The following is a 14050-nucleotide window of genomic DNA, read 5'->3' on the forward strand; positions in this document are numbered from 1 at the left end:
AGGATCTTCTTCCGACTTCATTTAGTTCTATTCAAAAGTAGAGCTTGTATCGTTCTCATTTCATTTGCATGGAAAAAATGTTGCCTTATATTTGACTCAAAAGTACCAATTCTTACAAGACCATCACATTCTCTAACTATAATTTATCTACTATTTTTAAGTAAAGACAACGGAGTGGAAACTTTCATTTTGAGAATCTAAGTTCGGTTGAATCCGAACTTTGGCATCTTAAATGAAATGCCAATTTGTCTTCATGTGATGGATGCTCTTTTTCATCCTCCTTTCACCACCTTATCACACATCTAATCAAAATTTAAAATAAATTTTATTCTTGCAAAAATAAAAATATTTTCTTTTTTCTCACGTTCATTTCAGATTTCAGCACCTGAAGCATTCAACAAAAGAAGCAAAAGAAGAAGAGAATAAATCGTGACTGAGTATGCCTCCACTTCAAACCGCGACCGATGTGCAACAATGATGAGGAGCAAAATATATACCAATTTGCATAAATCGTAGTGTTATAACTATCTTATTGGACTGGCGGCGGACCACGATGCAGAAATAATGTTAATCCGAAACATAAATCAAAACCAACTGTGATTCAAAAAGTCAGATTTCCAACAATTAATAAAAATATAAAAAATACTCTCAAAAGCTTCATACAAGTTCAAAGTCTCAGAAACAACATCGAGTCGAACCCATCATCATCATTGTCGTAGCATTTGTTTGAAGCAGAAACCAATGACCGGCATCGGAAAAACTAAATTGGACATTTTTAATGAGCAAGAAAATGTCGAATGCAGACACAACAAGTCCAACAATAAGAAGCATCTCATCATTTTGTGACTAAACATTTTCCTTTGTTTGTTAATGTTGCCCGATCTGTTGCAGCTACATTAAAAGAAATTGAATTTTATTTGAGATTTTGTTGTTGTTTTAAGTTCGGCTTAGAATTTATTATTTTTCGATTGCAATTTGCTTTATGTTTTCTCATCATTTTAAAATCGCTTTTATGTTCGTTTTTATGTGATAAACCGTCTAAATTCCTCGAGAGTTAAAAAACAAACAACTTAAACGTCCCCTCATCCCGCAAAAACAAAAAATAAAAAACAAAATTCACTATGACGAACCTAAACGTGTCGAGAATGTTACGTGGAAGACTACGATCAAATACGTGCCGGATAGTATTACTTACATCGCTCGTATGGGTGATAATAGATTTAATATTAATTACAAATTACTCGGATTGTATAAGCAGCGACGGATGGCGGTGTAAACGGCCAGGCGAATATGATGTTGAGGTAAGTTTCACATAACTCGATGACAATAGCAACAACAAAAGAAAACAAAAGTTAGCTCAAGGGCTTCAGCTTATCTCACTGAAGATGAGATGGCTAAAAGAAGTATATAGTGACGGATGAGTTTCCGATCACTTTTCGCCATCGAAGTCATTATGCAAACAAAGTTTATGACATTGCTTTTTGAAAATATACTCCGTTGCGAATTTGGTATACCTCTGGCTGACATCATTTCTTTTAAATACAAAATAACCATAAGACCTCTAAACAATGAGAAGCAAAACACTTTGTCGTTGAATATGGTATTTTTTACCTTAATACGAGAACCTAAATGTGATAAATACTATGTTCAATTAATTTGATACACATTAGCTGTGTTTTATTATTGCCAATGACCCATATGTACATCGGTTACCCTGCGAAAATAAAACGATGTAGATTCAAGCCATAAAAGTTGTATATACCTTTTTTTCCTTATGTTTGTTTATTTTTCAAACATAGGTGTGTTGCCTCTTTTTTTAAACTACAGTTCACACTACCTTACCATTTGCAACAAAAAGTAGCCATCTTCCTGTCATAATGAAAACTAATTTTAAGGAAATGAACAGATAAACTCTGAATCTTAAATCCATTATGAAAAGACAAAAATCTGGATATTCCTCATAAAAAGAAAAAGAGCTAGTTGAAGAGAGGTAGAGATATTAAATTTTGAAAAAAACCTATATAAGTCAAAACGAAAAATGGCTAATAGCTTTCTTATTTGCAATAATCTTAAAAATCCATGGCTTTGGTATGAAGCTGTGACTGCGGAACACCCTGTATATACTTACAGTTGCGGTCAAAAAAAAAGCTGCGATTTCTTACTTCATATTAAATTTTAAAAACAATGCCTTTTGTAAAGTTTCGTTTTGATTTTTTAAGTAATTTCATGCTACAGACTTCGTATGCAATCAACTACTCGTACATTCTTTAAACACAAACTAAGACCAAGTTAGGCGCTTTTTATAGCTGTCATTGGTTTTCATCATTGAAAACAGCTATATTCTAAATTCTTTAATAGGTCGTTTATAGCTATCATTAAAAACTTCTGTCGTCGAAAAAAATTTCTTGATTGAAATCCACCAAAAAATGTTTATTGACAGAAGTCTGTCATTGGAATTGTGTGAAATTGGAACACAAATCAGTGGAACGATTCGTTTCACTTTTGAACATAAAAGTATCTGCTGTTAGGGAAAATGAATTACCGTCCGAAAAATAGAAAAATATATTTTTAGAGGAAAACAAATGCGCAATTACACTTTTTTTCTCAAAAACAATTCTTTGTGTGATTTCCGATCGATCAGTATATAATTTTCATTTCTTATCAAAAAAAAAATACCATCAAATATCGATTCAAAAATTGTTCCGGATCGATTTCAATGACTAGGTCCAAGCAACATAAGAGACTTTATTTGCAGTCAACTTCATTTTTTGAACGTACATTTCGACCAAGGCAACTAGTTAGTTTTTTAAGTGCCATGAATTTTCTACTTTAAGTTCAAAGTGCAAAAAGTACCAAACAAATTATTGTCTACAAAAACTCCTCAAGCAAGCTACAAGTCCATCATGATTTCTATTTTGTATTCCAAAGAAATATTTGATATTTCTTGTCCAAAATGCAAGGAATTCTTTTACAGAAAGCATGAAGTTGTGCAGAAAATAAATGAATTATAAAGTAATAAAGTTCAGCTCTCAGTTGAATGAAAAAACATGATCAACTGTCATTTTGATAGAAGTAGACTTGACTTAATAGTTAGGGAGATTTTTCTTGACTAACTTTCCAATAAAGGCGCCTCAATTGGGAAAATATTTTTTCGCAGCTATTAGAAACTTGCCTAACTTTTAAGTCCCTTATGTCGTCTGAACCTGCCCAGTTCTAGCTATAACTGGCGCCTTACCTAGTCAATTTTTAAGGTGTTATCAATTTAAAACTTTAAAATTTTCACTATCACAAACAACTTTAATATTAAAAATAAAAAACAAACGCTACACAACGTAAAAGTGCATAATAAGTTGTTTTTTATTGTAACGAAAAAGTCCTTATAACTTTTCCAACACGAAAATACACTTAACTTTAAACTAAATTGTGTAGTAGACTACACATGACAGTAAGGAAGACTTGACTAACTTTCCAGTGAATTTTGCAATAAAATTGCCTTAATTGAAAATCAATTTTTTAAATAAATACTTTTCATTCACCTTGTTTTTTCTCGAAAGTTTCTCACAATTTCACCTTAAATGAAACGTAAAAGACATATGTCAATTCCCTTCAATCAATTTAAGACCTTAAAGATAGAATTCGTGAAGTTATCGAAACCACAAAGTTCAACGGAAATGTGTGAATTAGTCATTGAAAATTTCATAAAATGAAAATGGTGCTGCAACCACAATTTTATTATCATATTATTATTGTTATTTTTTCCAATCAAATAAAAACCCATTTATTTTCCCTAAAAGGCACTAGTTCCTTTTTAATATCAAAATGAAAAGTCTTTTTGAAAAACCCTTCTTCAAGATTCGCTACAGGCTCCCAGAACGCTATCTGCATAAAGATGGCCCTTATGCAGATAACGTTTTAGGCATCTCCCAGAGAAACGTATTACAAGGGACTAAATCGAAATAGCACGTTGGCCAAATTTAATCACATCTTACACCTTTGTTTTCTAGGGTTTTTGTAGTGAAACTAAAAAGTTAATATTATTTGTTTAATTTATTTTTACTGATTCCATGACAAAACAAAATGTTTAAAGATTAACTATAATTGACACCTCCCGAAAACAAAGGATTGAAAAGATCAGAATACCCGATAATCTTGTGTCCAAAAAGTCCATAAACACTCTGACTTTAAGCCTGGTTTGCCAAAAACAAACATCTTCAAAGTCCATGTTTTTTTATTTGGCCAACAACAATAATTCTTAATCATAGTCAGGTAGAGTCATGTTTTTGGTTAAATTAAAACGACCAGCAGACGCGAGCTTTTTTTAACATCCAGTTTCTTAATAAAATTCTAGCCCTAAAGCTCGATTTAACATAAGTCTATGTTAGGAACTAATTTATTTAGTTTCATTCTTTAATTACATACCAAAAACTAAAAAACTAAAATGAATTTAAGATCCTGCTAAGAAATTGGCTGCTGCTATAAATAATAATTTTCTCTGGAGCCAAATATCATGTACAGTTTGTTTTGATCATACAAATCAAACCAAATGTTGCCCTGAGTGCATGTCATTTGATCCCATTCTATATTTATTGTGCCAAACACCTCCAAAGAATAAATCCTAGAACAATCAATTTATAAGTCACAAACATTTTACGCACGTACGCCGAAAACCCCCTTTTTAAGTAATAGCTCAAGTTATAGTTAACCAAATAAATTGTACCGAACAAACCAAAAAAAGAAAGCCTAAAATATTTTCATCCTAAAAAGGATTCACACAAAATTCATAAATTATTTTCAAAGTTAAATCAACTTATTGTATGAAAGAAACGAAATAATTTATCATGCCTTAATGCAACCGAAATTACCCATCACGTTCTTCTTCTTCACATCACAGAATACAAATCACCTTAAATCTCAAAAGAATCATTCCCAAAATAGATAATTCTCCAGCTTCTAAAGCACTATTAGACTTGCCTGTAATTTCACACCTACGTATGTGAACGTGAATACAAAATAAGAGACATTGAAGGTTGTGCCGCAAGTACTAGATATAGCTCTGTGATTATGAAAATAAATAATTAGTATTCCTTCATCCAAAAATTATATAAAAATAAATTTACTTTTGTTTACCAATTCAAAATAAATAAAAATAGAACTAAATGTTAGAGAACTATAAGCTACCATTACTCTTATAGACTTAAAAAAAAGATTGTATTTCTATATGCGATTTATCAATAACTTCCTGTAAATTGACCTCAAGCATGCAACCAAAACATTTTATGCAGCACGGTTTCAAATAAATTATTATAATTTTTGTTTCTACAACGAGTGTTATGTATTGGTTTATATGAAAAACTCATTGCTTTTAAAATAAAAATAGCAATTTAAAAAACGTTCTATGGCATTGAAGCGTGTAGTTTAAACATAAAGCTTAATAAAAATCATGTTTCCAAACATAAACACCTTTATGGGCAGCGTTAAGGTGTCCTGAAACACTAAAAAACATACATTTTCAATATATTTTCACTAGAATTTAATTGTCGTTCTTTTTATTCCATCCAGTTACCCGCCGAAAGTCAACGCCTTGTCGACGAAGACTCAATGGTAGATGAAGCTGAAATAGATACAGCGAAAAACCTCGACGGAGGTGTATCAGTGCCAATCACATATCGTAATACACTTCTTCGTAAATGGCGAATGGCGCCAACAGTTCAAGAACAAGTTGGCCAACCTGGAGAGCTGGGTAAGTAATATAATTATAACAATAATAGTTTCCTCTTATCTATTATCTCAATTATTATTAATTATTCCATCCGTTTCTAATTTAAAGGAAAACCTGTAAAAATCCCAGCTGAAATGAAAGGCTTAATGAAAGAGAAATTCAAAGAGAACCAATTCAACCTGCTGGCCAGTGATATGATGTCATTGAATCGTTCCCTGACTGATGTGCGACATGAAAAGTAAATAAATACCATCTGATTCAATGTTAAACCACAATCTAACAATGTTATTCATTTGTTTTCAACTTGTTTGTTTGCAGCTGCAAAAAGAAATTTTATCCAACCAAGCTTCCAACCACTTCCATTGTGATCGTATTCCACAATGAGGCTTGGACCACACTTTTGCGTACAGTATGGAGTGTCATTAATCGTTCTCCTAGGTCATTGCTTAAAGAGGTTATTTTAGTGGATGATGCTAGTGAGAGAGGTAAGTGTTTGTTGGGTAATCTGATCCTGGCAGTACACCAGTACTTTATAAAAAGTGAATCTTTTTTTGTATCTCATACTCATTCATTGAATAGATTATTTGGGCAAGAAACTAGAGGATTATGTGGCGACACTGCCAGTGCGAACGTTTGTATTGCGAACTGAAAAGCGTTCTGGCTTAATTAGAGCGAGACTGTTAGGCGCAAAGCATGTAACGGTATGTAGAATAAAATTAAAAAAAAAAACAAGTATTCTTCTAACGACCTTGTGATAGTTTTTAATTATTATCTTTTTGTATGTTGTATCTTTCAGGGTGAAGTTATCACATTCTTAGATGCTCATTGTGAATGCACAGAGGGTTGGCTTGAACCACTTCTAGCGCGTATTGTACAAAATAGACGAACAGTAGTTTGTCCAATAATTGATGTGATATCTGATGAAACATTTGAATATGTCACAGCATCCGATCAGACATGGGGTGGCTTCAATTGGAAACTTAATTTTAGATGGTAAGTTAAGGTGGTTCTATTTATGATGTGCCTTGTGAGCGAACGCAAGAAGCTACGGTTTACTTTCTCCATAAGATTAAATTTTCCGAAAGATGGTAAACACAAGACTCTCGTCCTTTTCATGGGACCAGGGGTTGACTTACTGATAAAAATTATAGAAACCCAATAAGTATCAGTAAATATACGAATCGAATGACTAAGTATCATCGATATTTGATATAAGTTCAAAAAAGTCCGAAGTGGAATTAAAAATCATTTTTAGGAATGATGTACATTGTACATTGTAGATAAAGCTCGGCTGATTGCATCCCACAAGATGTCGGGCGGCCACTTCTTGGGTTAACTTCCCTCGATGTCACTTCATCAAAGACTAAATTATCATACCACTGAAGATGTAGTACCACGGAATATGTTAAGCCCCCTGGTTAATTCCAGAAACATATGTTGGGATGACCTTCTAGTGGGAGTATCATGGTGGCTATGGTTTATCATACGTACATATACATAGGGTATTGATTTTATATTACTCAAAAAATCAATACATAGATGGACAAACGCAATACCAAAGGTTAACAAAGAAGTGAATTTGTTATGTCTTGGTAGCTTAGAGAGAGAAACTCACTCGAAGCATTTCACCAAATAAGAGAAAATAAATCTTTGCGTAAATCCTTTTGGTTAATTTCAAAAACTTAGCGAGTACACAATGCGACAATGTAAAAACTTGCCTATCTATTAGTTAGATAACTTCGAAACATTTTAAGCCATACAGAATAATAGACCCTATCACAATGTGAAAAAAATAACTACAATTTTCCTTATTCAATTTTTTTTATTTGGTTTTATTTCTTGATCGATAAAAATGTATTCCGTTGCCGTTTTAATCTTTAAAATAAATGAAGAAATTACGCGAAGATAAACATTAAAAACTCACCAGGGATGCATTGATTTGTTAAGGTGAGGTTCTTGTTCCATCTTTATTTGATAAAAGGCTTGAAAAATAGTTTAATTGACGCGAAATGGTTGCAAGACGTGAGATGACATCGAAACACCGGCGAGTTGGTCCCCTTTAAAATATTCTTTTTTCTTCTGTTTTCTAAAAGCTCAAACAAATTTTTCCCACCAAATTATTGTTTTTCTTTTTTTCCTCTAGTCGAAGTTTCAACGTCAGTCTTAAAAAACCTTCTAGCATTCTTTTGTGTTTCCAATCATTTTCCTCTTGAATAATGCCCATGCCTACAAATTAAAATAAATTGTAAAAAACTTAAGACTAAACTATGGAACGCTTAGGGTTCCTTTGAAAGTGGTCTGAAGCTATTTATAACCTCTAATACAATTTTTTAGTCTGTTTCGGAACATTAATTGCTAACATTTTGACAATTTTGATCTTCATTAACACTGGAGTGCACGCGTGGCCTAGTTTTCTTCATAACTTAACATTAGAATTGAAATAATTTTTGTGCATTAGTGTAAAAGAATAATCTTTAAATAGCTCAACTATGAAAATTATTGAAATCTTGGGTCATGCTCAAAGTTCAACCTATAAATTTCTCATTTAAAATAAAAACTTAATTTTAAAAATCTTTTACCGAAGAATATTGACTTTTTCTTTGAAATTCAATTTTTAAATTTAAATAATGAAGAATGAATAATATCGCATTTAATTTACCCTGGTTCACCCTATAATTATAAAAATTCCAAAAATATGTTTTTTACCCTTTCGTATTCTTTACTTATTTCAATTTATATAAATGGAAATTGTTTCAAAAATTAATACCCTTAAGCTATCCATTGAAAATAATCGTTTAGCTTATGAAATAAATTAGGCACATCATACCAATACATTCGTACATACATATATAAAGACATAATTAAATTCTTCTATCTAATAATATGCATCATCCCTTTCAGGTATCGAGTTCCTCAACGTGAAATGGAGCGACGCAATAATGACCGAACAGCTCCACTTAGAACGCCCACCATGGCAGGTGGTCTCTTTTCAATAGACAAACAATATTTCTATGAAATTGGTTCATACGATGAGGGTATGGACATTTGGGGTGGTGAAAATCTTGAAATGTCCTTCAGAGTGAGTATGGCAACATAATATACCCTATGCCTCCTCAAACTATACCTACTAATATCAAAAGTAGAACGAGGAGCATAGATTTATTTATAATAGTACAAATATTTCCATCTATCAAAAATCCTATTTATGAATTATGATAAATGATTATTGTTTATATTTTATTGTTTTTATTTGTAAATTTTATTATATTCATCCTTTGAAAAAAAAAAACCAAAAAACGAAAAAAAAAAACAAATTTAATTTTATTAAATCAATCTCTAGATATGGCAATGTGGTGGAATTTTAGAAATAATTCCATGTTCGCATGTGGGACATGTATTCCGTGATAAATCACCGTACACATTCCCAGGTGGTGTTGCGAAAATCGTTTTGCATAATGCCGCCCGAGTGGCTGAAGTATGGTTGGACGAATGGAGAGATTTTTACTATGCAATGAGCACAGGTTCGCTTTACAAACAAATTTAAAAAAAGACTAACTAGAAAAAAAAAAAAAAAACAAACAAATTAAAGTAAAAAACAAAAATAGTAACGAACTATTTATTAACAACACAAAAGAACAAAGTTATTTCTATGTACCTACTTCTCTCTTAACATTGAATTTTGTGCTCATCCAATTTGACGATTTTTTTATGTTTGCGTTTGAAGTTAAAATCAAATTTTATTTTAGTTATATTTTTATTTTTTTTTAATTGTGTTTAACCAATTGATTTTTATTGTTTCTATGTGTTTTTTATTGATTAACATAATTTAAGTTTTCTTCAGTGATTAATTTTTGTTTTTGAGTATTACTAAATTTTATTTTAATTGTTAAGTTGATTAATATTTCTTTTGTTTATCACATAATTGTTGTAATCGAGCTAATCTGGGGGATTATTATTCGAAATAATACAAAATCATTTCAATTAAAAGTTTCGTGTGCTTGTTACAAACAATATTAATAAATAACACTGGAATAGGTTTCTAAATACTCTGCGAAAAAAATGAGAAAATGCCATATCTATGTATTTTTACTAAAAAAGAAAATATCACCTAAAGCTATAACAAGATTGCTTCACTTGATGTTCAACATTATATTATTTGTATTAATATCTATTCCTTTACCTTGTTCCTAGTTGCGTGATTTTAGCAAAGAAAACATATACACATTTCTTCTCTTATATAATAATTATAATTTATTTACTTTTAAAACCTTACTCAGTCGACTTGTACGTTGAAAAGCTCAACTAACATTTAAACTATCAGAAGCATCTGACCAGACATGTGTACTTTTTCTTTTAGTACAAGTACCTTGTAGAGAGTCTGTACTTGTACTTCAATATCACCATTTAAATTTCATTTGTAGGTTTTCTTTTGTATTTTTAAAGTAATTTTACTCTTCAATTGATTTAAACTTGGATTATTTTTTAATTTTTCAAGTAGTTTGATTCTTGCAATACAGAGATTTAAATAATCAAAACTTCTTGAAAAATTAAGAGTCCTTGAGTATTTATAATTGATTTCAAGAATAATTACAAGGAAAAGTCCTATTATCGGTACCCAAAACTTTCAAATACAACTAAAAGAGATTTTACTGGTACTTAAAATTTTTAACTGACTTTTTACTTTTTAACTTTATAGTTCTGCATGTGACAACTTCAATATCAAAGAATCTTTCTAATTTAAGGTTTCTTTTTTAATAGTTGACACCAGCATTCAATTATTTTAAGAATAAAGATTTCAGTTCTTTTCGTTTCGATTAGCATAATATTCCTAACAACTTTCATTGGTTTCTTCCCGAAAAAGTCTTTCACTTTGAACATTTTTATTACTAGAAAACAATTCTATCGATGATTTTCTATTTCTTAACTATCTTGTTTAATGTTTATTCGTATGCAAAATCAAAAAACGCAACAATCCTCTTCCTTTGATTCCTTATTCCCCCCTAACAACTGCATGTTTAATTGCATTTTCATTTCTAAAAAAAAGTACCTAATAATTTATGAAAAAATACTAAAAATGTGTTTTTCTATTTATTTTTATTTTCTTTATTTCTATGCAATTTACACACCGGAACAACTTGTAATTTCCATTCAAAATTATAATTAAAAAATTGCTAACACTTAACAAAATTTAATGTATCGTCATAAAATTAATAACAATAAAATCTTTAACTACTGCAACAACAACATTAAAAAAATAATGATAATAGATTTGGATGTGTGGCGGCTATCTAGAAATAATACCATGCTCGAGAGTTGGTCATGTTTTTAGAAAATCAACGCCATACACATTTCCTGGTGGTACAACGGAAATTGTTAATCACAATAATGCTCGTTTGGTTGAAGTTTGGCTGGACGATTGGAAAGAATTTTACTACAGTTTTTATCCAGGTTAACATTGCTAAATTAACAAAACAAAAAAAGAGAAAAAAGTCTTTAAATATGCACTACCGAGCAAGTTATTAATTTTTTAATATTTTAGATTTTGTGTTTAGGAGATGCTATACTGATTCCTTACATTCCTATAAACTCAACAAATACATCACTATGAACCTAGTATTGCTACCTCCAAATAATGATTTATTGATTAATCCTTATTTATTTAAGGTTTTAGATATTGCTATATACTCGTAAATTGAAAAAATATATTATTTTTGATTCAATGGGGCCAAAATTTGTAGACTGGAGCAACTAGAATTGATATTAACGCTCTAGAAACTGTTACAAACCTTTGTAAAAATGTTTACCATGTTTTTTTGTTTGTATCGAGACTGAAGGTCCAACGTATAAATCGGAGCACTAATACTCAGCATGGCAGGTTCTATTTTCCATTTTCAGAAAAAAATATTACGAATTTTTTCCTTCTATGAAAATGTATGAATTATAATATTATGCCAAATATATTTTGACATTCGTTTTTAAACTGACCTTCGAAGATCCAAGAACTAATTTTCAGAGCAAAAAAGTGTTGACGATCCGTCAATAGAATCTGACAGGTGGACGCAACACCATATTTTGACATCTATAAAACATTTCGTTCCAAATAACACTCTTACTTCAAAGACCTTTTTTTCCAGAACAGAAACTTCGATTTTCCTGAAGAATAAACTAAAAAATGCATATTGTCCCCGTTAATTGGAGATTCCTTTAGTCCATTTTTGACGTTTTTAGCTTATTCAAAGTAGTTTTTATTCTTCTTATCCGTGATTGCAACTGAAGAACATTTTTGATTGGATGTGTGAAATTTATGAGTTGTGTTTAATGTCAAAAAATGTGTTTGTTGGCTTCTTCAGGTGACGACGTAAGGAACTTTGTAAGCAAGTATTTGTGTTTTGGTAACAGTTAATAAGTTTTTTAAGATGTCATTAATTTTAACTTGGACCTTTACTTCAATTACTTTTAACTTCAGTTGATCTTACAAAATGTAACAAAAATATATTGTCTACAAAAAACTCCTTTCAAAGCTACAAACTCATCATAAGTTTCATTTTATACCGGAAAGAAATATTTCGTCTTACTTTCCGATTTTAACAATTAACCCGCTAGTAAATCCGGAACTGTCATATTAATGACAAATACAAATATATAAAATAAGAAACATTTGTGTTTTTAGAACTTTAAATTGTTTTTGTTTTTTTTTTTTTTTTAATTCAATAAAACAAAATTGAAGATATAATATGATTGATTTATATTTGTATTTAAACACCGAAAGATTCATTTCATTTTGAATTCTTGTGTCCTTACGGAGCAGCTGATTGTGAAACGTCAAATTTGTTCACTTCGTCGGGGGGGGAAATTTAAACTACTTTTGTTGTTAGGTAGGTTTAGCCAATCAATCTCTTGACTACGTAGCCACTAGCTTTGCAAATGCGACCATTGTGACTTGTTAAAAAGTGTGTTAGAGAGCTTCCAAATCTAAACATCATTTTTAAATTGTATTAATTTAAGTGTAAATCCGCCGAAAATCAATTTTTACAAGTTTGATCTTAAATGGAATGCAAAAAAAATAGGTAATTTGTTGTTTTTGATAGATCTAGATCAAAAATAAGTTGATTTATTTTATCCATAGAAAACCGTATTAGTTAAATGAAAAAACATAAATATGTCATATGAAGTAAGTAGAATTGGGCTAATAGCCAAGAGATTTTTCTTTCCTAACTCTCCTGTCTACTATAATTTTACGGATCATTTTAATAATTCAACGGATTTTTACGAAAAAGATACAAATTTGAAATCTCTTGTCTGGTTCTTTTAAATTCAACCATGTGCCGAATCTGCTGCTCTGTCAGATACCCACATATGTATACCAGCAATTCTTGGATACCTTTTTATTCCTTTTTTGACATCAAAGTTGTTTTAGATCAGTTGTTTTTTTACATGTAAAACAATAACAAAAATGTATCTAGGAACCCTCTTTATCTTATATCGACTTCGTCGCCATTCGTCAATAAAATTTGACACATGGACAAACAAATCATTTTCTTACATTCTAATAATATTTTGTTCCAATTTAAATTCAATTTTTCAGTGTCCTCGTTTTATGACGTTTTGGGAAATGATTTTAATTTAGCGATCCGAATTCTTTCCAATATGTGAAACCAATAAGATTCTGAAGTTTTTTTTTATTGTATGTTTAAAACTTATGAGTACGTTTTTGATGTTATCGGCCTTTAAGTCAATCGAAATTTAGTATATTACCATTTGGATTAATGAGTTACTTGATGAGAGACACTATTTTTGCTTTTGAAGTGAATTTAAACAATAATCAAATGCAAATTATTGACAGCATACAATTTTACATCTACCCAAATAGCAGGCTATTCAAAAAGAAACCTCATCGTGGAAAGCCCTATTACTTTATTATCAATATGATGAATTTCCCTCCCAATTTTGTTTACTTGATGTTTTAATAATAGCTCATCAATAGGTTTTTGTTTCCTTATATTCGAAAAATATTGTTCGGTGGTGTATTTAAGACTTTTATGGTGAAAGTAGAATATTTTGTAGTGAAATCGCATGCGCAGCATTGAAAACCCCCCCAAACTTGTATTGTCCCAAACATTATTTTTTATGTTTTCTTCTATTTATGTTTATTTTATGTTGTACGTTATTTCAACACAATTAATTGTTTTAAAATTAAAAAAAGGTTACTTATGTATGTTTTTTTTATGTTGGTTGTCGGTTGGTATTATTATTATTTTTTACTAATTTTATTATTACCAAATTAATTAAAACTTTAAATCACCATGAGCACAAAAAACAATTGTTTTATTT

The 14050-nt window shown here is 30.4% G+C and overlaps 1 protein-coding gene across 2 annotated transcripts in view; it reads left to right on the top strand.

The window, feature by feature from the left end:
- Positions 1–14050, top strand: part of LOC129952853 (polypeptide N-acetylgalactosaminyltransferase 5) — a 66805-nt gene that overhangs the window by 50415 nt on the left and 2340 nt on the right. Inside the window, exons 2-9 of one of the 2 annotated variants that reach the window (XM_056065729.1) lie at positions 376–1301; positions 5560–5740; positions 5828–5957; positions 6038–6204; positions 6299–6420; positions 6516–6712; positions 8621–8798; positions 10987–11167. In XM_056065729.1, coding sequence (XP_055921704.1) covers positions 1122–1301; positions 5560–5740; positions 5828–5957; positions 6038–6204; positions 6299–6420; positions 6516–6712; positions 8621–8798; positions 10987–11167 — 1336 coding nt within the window. In that variant the 5' untranslated portion in view covers positions 376–1121. Of the gene's footprint in view, positions 1–375; positions 1302–5559; positions 5741–5827; positions 5958–6037; positions 6205–6298; positions 6421–6515; positions 6713–8620; positions 8799–9059; positions 9241–10986; positions 11168–14050 lie in introns of both variants that reach the window. The other variant, XM_056065728.1, reaches the window with a different exon arrangement.

Source organism: Eupeodes corollae, chromosome 3 (genome assembly GCF_945859685.1).
Source record: "Eupeodes corollae chromosome 3, idEupCoro1.1, whole genome shotgun sequence".
Lineage (NCBI taxonomy): Eukaryota > Metazoa > Arthropoda > Insecta > Diptera > Syrphidae > Eupeodes > Eupeodes corollae.